Genomic DNA, 9,564 nt, shown 5'->3' on the forward strand with positions numbered 1-9,564 from the left:
TCATATCATAGGGAACACCTGGACCTCCTGGTCTTACGGGAAATACTGGAACACAAGGCGTTAAGGTAATAGCAGTAGAGTCAACAGTAATACTGAATGATAAAGTTTAATACTAATGATAGAGGTTAAAATTTTAACACCAAATTAAAAAAATATCATTAAAAACTTTATAAATTAAAAGTACACGTTGTTGGCTACCAGCACAACTCAGTTTTGATCCAACTCAGAGGGCTGAATTGGACGTCTATTGCCATCAATGGCAGTGAATGAGTTAATTAACTGGCAGATCAGCTTAAACGGCTTATTTTCCAATTTTTTGATCAATCACTCTGAAACTATAGTATATAAACCAGGGTAATAGTCCACACTGTTAGGGCAGTCACTACAGAAAATGACCGGATTGCTATACTGTAAGAGTCAGAATATTGCACCCTTTATGATTTACTCTTTTAGGGTGAACGTGGTCCACAAGGAGAGACGGGACCTCCTGCACCAGTTGGCCCAAAGGTATACGAGTTATTTTAAACAGCAATCGTGAACGGCAATGTTAAATCAGAATCTTGCAAAACCAATATTTTTGATCCAGGGTATCCAAGGGCTGACAGGAGAGAAGGGATCTACAGGAGCAAGTGGTTTTAAGGTGAATTAAGACAGCTGTGCCGTTATGTTAAAAAAATAAAATAAAAATAAATTTGTTTTTAATCCATTTCATGCTCACATACAGGGTCTAATGGGTGAAAAGGGCTTACAAGGGCCGGTTGGTCCAGCAGGGATAAAGGTGGTATACAGAAAATAATGTTTATTTGAAGCAATTTAATACACTAATAACCTTATCATTTTAGGGGAATTTTGGTCTGCAAGGTGCAAAAGGTGTAACCGGGCATAAAGGAAAGCAGGTACATGTATTTAGTTATCTTTTTTTCTGTGAAGTGACTCGTAATGTTTTTTTTTTTTTTTTTTTACTAAGGGGGATACTGGACCTCGTGGTACACCTGGACAAATAGGGCACCCTGGAAATTTAGTAAGTTTCATTTCAGAATATTTTTATACCTTTTTGTGTACATAAGGGTTACATTAGGAAGAATATATAGCATTTCTTACAAAAGGATAGCATGCAAAAACTAAAGGAGCACTCTTGTCTAGAAGAAGGGCCAAATTCAAATCTTATGCTGCCCAACTGTCGTGTACATTTATGACTTATTTTACCCTTACCCTCTTGCCGCAAAATGTCATTAAATAATTTAATTTGTTATTAAGTTATGGCAAAATTCCTTTTCTGACCTCTGTGACCTTTGACCTCATTAGCCCAAAACTAATCACCTTTTCGATTCCATATTACAAGGATATCCTTCAAAATTAGTCGAGTATGTCGAGCAGGATTTTCCCATAAGAATACATTACAACTCCATTAATTCGTTCCACAGCCTGAAAACTAACAGCCCAAATATATTATGAATAAAAATAGAAATAATAATTTCATAATATTCGTAATGATAATAATAATAGCTGTAATAATGTAACGAATCGGGTTCTGATGTGGCGAATGAGTTTTGCGTGGTGTACCTGAACGCACCGCATGGCTGATGTGACAGAGTGAGAGAGGACTTTTTACTTTCACTTTTTATATTCAGCTGCGGTGGACAGTAGGCATGTTGTGTTGCACAAGTACTAAAACAAATTACAAACCTGACAAAGCTAGCGATTTTTTGGGTAATGTTGTAATCATAATAATTGTCACCTTAACTTATTACGACTGCAATACACAGTAAACAGTTAATAACCAAATTACATTTCATGCAAGTACTTATATTGTAAAGTGGTATATTTTTCTTAGAAATAGCTCATTTTTATTTCTGTATTATTTCTGTTCTGCTTTTGTACAGGGCCAGATTGGAATGAAGGTAAGTTTTGATATTTTTGTCTGAACAGCATCATTACGTAATGGTGGCTGTACTTGATGGACAGTTCCTCTATATTTTCATTAAACAACTTTGTTAGGTTAATCTAACGCACCATTAGATGGACAATTTTGATCAATGTTTACACTTCCTAAAATGTAGGTGGCTCCCACTGTATTGATCAATTGACTAACTAAATTTAATACTTTTTATGATTACTTTAATACAGTATTTGTGCCCCATGATAGTGATTAACTATGCATTGGCCCTTACCAGGGAATGAAAGGGATCCAAGGCACCAGTGGAACCAAGGGAGTAAAAGGCAAACAAGGACCTCCAGTAAGATATTTACGCATTCGCTGACATTGACAGCGATAACCATCCAATATATTTGAACAAGAAAGTCTGTACAGGATCATTTACGACAGCTCTTACCAGTTCAAATGGATTGGCTGTGTTATCCTGACAGTGGCAGCTAACGAGTTCACAAGTGTTACTTTTTCATTTTGGGGCTTTACCGGTCATTTCTTTCTCAGGGAAATGCAGGTTTACCTGGAAAAAACAATTCAAGAGTGGAGACCAGACCAGTTAAAAAATTAGAAGCATTCCCAAAATCCATTAAAGAATATAATTCTGAAGAAAAACACAATTCAACGATACAAGATAGACAACAAAAAGTAGGTATATACTTTCACTTCCGAGATGCCTTATTTGCATATTAGATTTTTAGGGGTCTAATAAATCACCACACAGCACAAACATGTGGTGCAGAAACCAAACACGTCACCCTTTATAGGGCATTCATTGAACTCATTGGTAATCAATGGCAGTGACACCTCATCACTCAATGTCGGCCATCCCAGTTTTAATAGATTTGATGTCTATGACTGTCAATGGCAGTGAATGAGTTACTGAATGATGACCTTCATCATACTTGCTCAATTTAATTTTATTAAGAATTAATTTTATAATTTGTTACTACAGTATTTAAATTATAGATCCCCCCCCAAAAAAACATTCTTCATTCAACTTCAATTAATTTGTTTTAAATTATTTTTATATGTATATATTTTTTTTAAATTGTACTTTTCAAAATATGATCGGCCAATGCTAATATTACAAATGGACGTCAAATGGGGGCCACAAAATATTGACCCACAGGCTGCAACTGGCCCGTTGGTCCGCAGGTTTGAGACCCATGTTCTATGTGAATGTAGTAAAAATATTTAAGAAAATAATTATAATTCACGCATGAAAGGGATAAATAACTGAATCCTATGTACATAGGAGCCCAGTCCAATTAAGACCGACTTGAAAATGTATCTAGAAGATGAGGCAGAGGAAGAATCTTTCCACTGGCCTCAAGGAACAAAAGACGACCCTGGTACCTCTTGCTACGAGTTGGGTCTCGTACACCCACAGTTCAGTGATGGTGAGCAGGCTTTGTGTCCTCACTGCATTGCATGGAACAGGAAAAACTCTCAATTCATTATTTTTCAGGTTACTTTTACATGGACCCCAACCAAGGTTGTCCCTATGACGCTTTGAGAGTGTTTTGTAACTTCACAGCAGGGGGGAGCACCTGCATTGACCCACTGCAGTCCCAGGTAAGAGTTTTATTATGACACATGCAACTGGGACCTTACAAAATGTAACCTCTGAATGTTAGACAAAATCTTGAAATTTACAGTGGTATGAAAAAGTATTTGAGCTTTTGGAATTTCTCGCATTCCTGCATAAATTCACCATCAAATGTGAGCTTTGTCAAAATCACACAGATGAAAATACAGTGTCTGCTTTAACTAAAACCACCCAATCATTTATAGGTTTTCATATTTTATAGAGGATAGCATGCAAACAATGACAGAAGGGCCAAAAATAAGTACGGTAAGTGAACCCTCTGCCTAAGGAGGCTTAAAGAGCAATTGAAACAAATTTTTACCTTACATTTTAAGTCGGGTATGTGCCCAATCACGGATGAGTGATTTAAAGCTGCCCTGCCCACTATAAAACACACACCTGGTAAGAAATGTCTTGATGAGAAGCATTGTCTGATGTGCATCATGGCTCGGTCAAAAGAGCTGTCTGAAGACCTGCGATCAAGGATTGCTGATTTGTAGAAAGCTGGGAAAGGATACAAAACAATCTCTAAAAGTCTGGATGTTCATCAATCAACAGTCAGAAAAGTTATCTACAAATGGAGAGTTTGGCACTGTTGCTTCTCTCCCAAGAAGTGGCTGTCCACCAAAGATGACGCCCAGAGAGCGCATAATACTCAGAGAGGTTTAAAAAAAAAAAAAAAAAAAAACAACCTAGGGTGTCTGCTAAAGACTTACAGAAATCACTGTCACAGTCCAATATCTCTGTGCACACATCAGCCATATGTAAAACTATGGCTAAGAATGGTTTTTATTGGAGGACTCCACGGCGGAAGCCACTGCTGTCTAAAAAAACATTGTTGCTCTTTTAGTGTTTGCAAGAAGGCACTTGGACACTTCACAGAAGTTTTGGCAAAATATTTTGTGGACTGATGAAACCAAAGTTGAATTGTTGGGGAGTAAAACATGGAGGAAAAATGGAAACCGTGAAGCAAGGTGGAGGGAGCATCATGATTTGGAACTGTTTTGCTGCCTCATGGCCTGGACAACTTGCAATTGTTAATGGAAGTATTAATTCAAACGTTTATCAGGATGTTTTGCAGGAAAACCTGAGGTCGTCTGTCAGACAGTGGAAGCTAAAAAGATGGATGCTGCAACAAGACAATGATCCAAAACACAGAAGTAAATCAACTTCAGAATGATTTCAGAAGAACAAAATACACCTTCTGGAGTGCCCAAGTCAAAGTCCAGACTTAAACCCATTGAGATGCTGTGGCATGACCTAATGACAGCGATTCAGACATCCCAGGAATCTGAATGAACTACAATATGTTTATAGAGAAGAATTGGCCAGGATTAGTCCTGATCGATGTGCCAGACTGATCTGCAGCTACAGGAAGCGTCTGATTGAAGTTATTGCAAACGGGGGGGCACAAAATATTAAATGTGATGGTTCACTTACTTATTCACCCCCCGTTCTGTCATTATTTGCATACTATCCTCATTAAAATATTAAAACCTATAAATGTTTGGATGGTTTTAGTTAAAGCAGACACTGTCTTTTCATCTGTGTGATTTTGACAAAGATCAGATCACATTTGATGATTTTATGTAGAATTGTGAGAAATGCCAAAAGGTTCACATACTTTATCATACCACTGTACTTATTAACTTCAATACACCAAAATGACAAGTCCATGTAAAAGAAACATTTTTCATGTTTTGTAGATAACCTTCGAGTGGGATCGAGAAAAGGACCAGATAAGAACATCATTAATTCAGTGGTTTAGCCAGCAATATGGTGGTGATAAGGTAAGACAGATCTTTCTGAACCGATAAAGGAATCAATAGAAACTAATATATTGTCCAATGCTCTATAGTTTGGTTACCTTGGCATAGATGTCGTCCAGCTGAGGTTTCTACGCTTACACAGCCTCACATGTTTCCAGCGTATGAAGCTAAAATGGACATCCAACCACTCTGCATTGGATAGCATGAGTAACTTTCTCCACTTACTCGGAGACTCCCACAAAGACATCCATACGCACCATACCACTGTGTCAACAGGAGGACATGAGGTAATTGATTGTTTCGCAAAGGCTCACTAATGAATAGTATTAATTTTTCCACTTGCTTTCACAGGTGGAATTGGTTGTGAAAGTTTGGGGCAGCACCGAACTACATCGAGGTGATATGCAGTTACTTCCAATCAGAGATTTGGGGATAGAAATGGCATCGCATTGGGCGCACATCCCTGAAATCAAAGCTGAATTGGGACCCGTCTGCTTCTTGTGACATATGACTGTCAGTGCATGTGAATGCTATTTGTGAGTGTTAATAAAACCCCTGTAAATAACTATTGTAAGAATGTATGGAGTATTGACAACGTGCATTATCGCTGCTCTCTTTTGTATATATTTATTGAATGAAATTTGTTAGAAGTGGATATATGGCATCTCTTACAAATTGTTCACACAAGATAAATATATTTGCAGGTATATATTTTTTGTATGAAAAATCTGAATGAAATACTTGAAACTAATAAAATCAAATCACAAAGAAATGAATGAAGGAATTAATTGTCATCAACTCTTTCTTAAAACATTTTATTTGGATTTGTTTGCCCTGTATTTGTGTACCGACACAACATTGCATCGCATTGCCTAATATCATTAACAAAGTCGGGTCATAAGAAAGTTCTACAATGGAGTTAGTTAATACTTGAAAACCCTCAGGTAAATGTGTGGAAAGATATGCTCATTAATTGTAGCATATTACAACACACAAAACCACAAAGACGCTATTAAGGGGATTTGGATACAAATTAACTACAGATGCTATTCTCATAAGTATAACCTTGTGTCTTTGTAGCTAATTGTTTTTGACATGCTGCACTCATAAGACCAGCTGGCCAGAACCCACAACACGTCTTTTCAAATATCCTTCAAACTTGTGCCAAAGCTCGTGAGAGGAACTGAATTATGCTGTTGTATCCCTCGCTGTATTCATCAATTTATTTATTATATACGGTCATCACTGATTTATTCATATTACAGACTGAAGGGCTGTCAAGTCGCCACACATGTTGTTGTAGGTGTGTACACTGTCAGTTTAAGCTATACCTTTATTATTTCTAGGTATGTATACGCATCAATCCTCTAAGGCTTAGAGTCTAAGCTGGTTAAATAATTGTGAAATTATAGTTAGGAGTTAGCTACTCGAGGACAGCCTTCCGTCTGTACAGCACACTAATTTAACTCAAAGCCATTGATGGGTTTGACATTGGATGAAGAGATGTTCGATTCATTTGAACAGGAAGAGCTGGGAATGATCTTTCACTGTCCATGGCAGCCAATTAGTTAAAATACAACTGCAGATTTACGACTTTTTTTAAGTGATTTGCTAGCTTAACTAGCCCTGATTAAATGGCCAATAAAAATCACGCACATTACCTCTCCAAAAAAACTCACAATAACACAACACACAAATAACGGAGTACCCATTTTAGTTAGGCCTTGTACAGACAGGCAGCCAAAATCTGATTTTTAGCCCATCCAGACTGAAAGTGGATGGCTCTTTGGTAGTCTGAACAGTCAAAAAAGCACAGAAATGTGATTTTTGTATCACAAATTGAAACCAAATTCGGGAGGTAGTTTTATATCAGATATGGACAAAATGCTTCTCAATGTGAATAGCCCAGATGGGTTTTGACTGTCTGTGATTCACCTCTGTGCTGCATGACGCATTTGTTGCCACAGCAACCATAAGCGGAGTTTAAGGGGGGTGGCCGTAAAGTGTCATTGCATATAATTGACTTTCCTATATTTCTAAAAGTTGTAAAGCAAGAAAACAAACAACAAAAATGAATGAAATGAACAAAAAAATATATTTTTATAATGGGTCTAAATCATTTTTCGAACAGATCATGTTACTAGCACCTTAGACGGTCATTTGCTTTGCATATTATTTTCAACAACAACCAAAAAATGGGGAGGGGCATTTCATTTTTTTATGGCCCAAACACAAAAAGGATTGCTAAAATCAATTAAAACTTTTTTAAATGAAAAATTAAGTATTCAAATGCAAATTTATGAGTCTCAAATATTTTTTCGCATTCAAAAACTTTTTCTATGATCAACATTTTTCTTTTTTTGATTGATCAACATTTTTCTTTTTTTTGATTGAAATGATTTTTCTTTTGAAAATATGTATATTTTTGTATGAAGCAACTTATTTTTTGATTGATTAATAATGACACAAATGTCCAAGCCAAAATGTGGCCCACACGCAAAACAACATTACTTCAATCAAAAAAGTTGCTTCAATCAAAAAAATTGACTTCAACCAAAAAAATTCAAATAAAAATAGCTTTCAAATGCATTTTTTTGAATTTCAAATTTATTTTTGTATTCAAACACATTTTTTTTAATTGATTTTTTGATTTTTTTTAAATTGAAAATATTTATTTTGATTGAAGCAACTTTTTTATTGATTGAAGCAACTTTTTTTTTTTTTTTTGATCGAATCATAAAGACACAAATCTACTTCCATATGGCTCTGCCCAAGGGATGCAATTTTTCACTGAGGTAACTACATTGGCACAACACCGGCAGGCGTACCTTATTCAATGGATGATGATCTTGGTGAAAAGTATAGCTGTCCTGCCAGCAGCCTGATTTAGAATTCCCCTCAAGAATGATGGGGAAACAAAAAAACGCCCATTTTCAACTTATTATTATAAATATTCTTGTAAGTAAATTTTATTGCTGACACTGCGTTTCAGGGTCATCAACATGTTGTGCCCCCTGTGCCCCAAAAGTCAAACTCTGCCTATGACAGTAACCTTGTCAGGTGTGTCAATAAGTGGCCCAGTCTGAACAGGCTCAGATTTGATTTGGACACTTGGTAAAAATAGTGTGAATAGTCAGCCCTGAAAATCAGATTTGAGGAGGAATCAGACTGGAATGAGCAATGTTTGCAGTCTGAACGCAGCCATGGAGTTCTCAGCAAGAAGAGATAGAACTTGTGCTTATACATACATACAGTAGATAATACTAGATATGCATATATTGAGAGGTTTTTTTTTTTGTGTGAATTTAAGACATTTTTTTCTAGAATATTGATTAAGGCTGAATATTTATTTACACAAGTGTATTTTTGACTGCCCAGAAGGAAGGCACAATATTTCACTTGCTTTAGTCTTCTTTCTGTGGACACTATACTAAAACGGCTACTCATTTATTTGTGTGGGGATTAAAATGAAATTTGTTCAGTATATTCTAGGGTTGTCTTTCCATCAATCTTTGAAGCCTGATTTTCATTTGAACTTCTACAAATGAAGTGAATCAAGTGAAATATTTTGCATCATTGCGTGTATGGTGTAACATTAAAAAGTTAAAATGAAATGATACAAATACAAAAAAAAGTCCTCAAATAGCAGACCGACATTGAATAAACGTTGATTTTCCATCAAAATCATTAGTATGGTTGACATCGAAAATGTCAAGTGACGTTGAAACAACGTTGTTCTATGGTATGTCAGGCCATGGTTGGGTTAACATTGTTTTATAGTTGATGAACTAATGTTGACGAATAATTGATTTATGATTGATCGTGAAATATGGTTGAAAATTCATTGAATTATGGATGAGCGGGCGTTTTGGTCGAAAACATAATATTGAATTAGCGTTGTTCCAATATTATTAATAATTGAAATTAGGCCTGCGGCTATCAATGATCTTAGTAGTCGATTAATCGATGAACTATTTAGTTCGAATAATCGAGTAAACGGATAAGGAACATAAAAAATTTAAATACCTGAGCTGGGCCTCAAATGGTATTAAAAAATAATAAATGACAATCTATGTACAACAAAAGAACAGTTGGCTAACTTACATAGCAAAAGTCCGCTAGCTTAAACTTTTTTTTACAATGCTGTTAAATGGTTTAGACACATATTCCCACAAAAAATGGCTTAATATGCCTATAAATATACCTATAAACTAAATTATGAATGCATTAAAAAAAAAAAAAAAACATGAGCTCAAACAAAAACTTAGCTTATGTTG

General features: G+C 35.9%; 1 protein-coding gene across 6 annotated transcripts in view; it reads left to right on the top strand.

Annotated features, from left to right (window-relative positions):
- The window catches only part of si:dkey-21p1.3 (collagen alpha-1(I) chain), a 69,342-nt gene extending 63,317 nt beyond the window's left edge, over window positions 1-6,025 (top strand). For all 6 annotated transcript variants that reach the window (XM_057842054.1, XM_057842055.1, XM_057842056.1 and 3 more), the window contains 14 exons: window positions 12-65; window positions 454-507; window positions 587-640; window positions 725-778; window positions 843-896; window positions 968-1,021; window positions 1,884-1,901; window positions 2,175-2,237; window positions 2,435-2,575; window positions 3,186-3,330; window positions 3,399-3,505; window positions 5,225-5,308; window positions 5,377-5,574; window positions 5,639-6,025. In XM_057842054.1, the coding sequence (XP_057698037.1) occupies window positions 12-65; window positions 454-507; window positions 587-640; window positions 725-778; window positions 843-896; window positions 968-1,021; window positions 1,884-1,901; window positions 2,175-2,237; window positions 2,435-2,575; window positions 3,186-3,330; window positions 3,399-3,505; window positions 5,225-5,308; window positions 5,377-5,574; window positions 5,639-5,791 (1,233 nt within the window). In that variant the 3' untranslated portion in view covers window positions 5,792-6,025. The remainder of the gene's footprint in view (window positions 1-11; window positions 66-453; window positions 508-586; window positions 641-724; window positions 779-842; window positions 897-967; window positions 1,022-1,883; window positions 1,902-2,174; window positions 2,238-2,434; window positions 2,576-3,185; window positions 3,331-3,398; window positions 3,506-5,224; window positions 5,309-5,376; window positions 5,575-5,638) is intronic.
- Window positions 6,026-9,564: the final 3,539 nt, after the last annotated feature.

The sequence above is a fragment of the Corythoichthys intestinalis genome, chromosome 7 (assembly GCF_030265065.1).
Source record: "Corythoichthys intestinalis isolate RoL2023-P3 chromosome 7, ASM3026506v1, whole genome shotgun sequence".
Taxonomy (NCBI): domain Eukaryota; kingdom Metazoa; phylum Chordata; class Actinopteri; order Syngnathiformes; family Syngnathidae; genus Corythoichthys; species Corythoichthys intestinalis.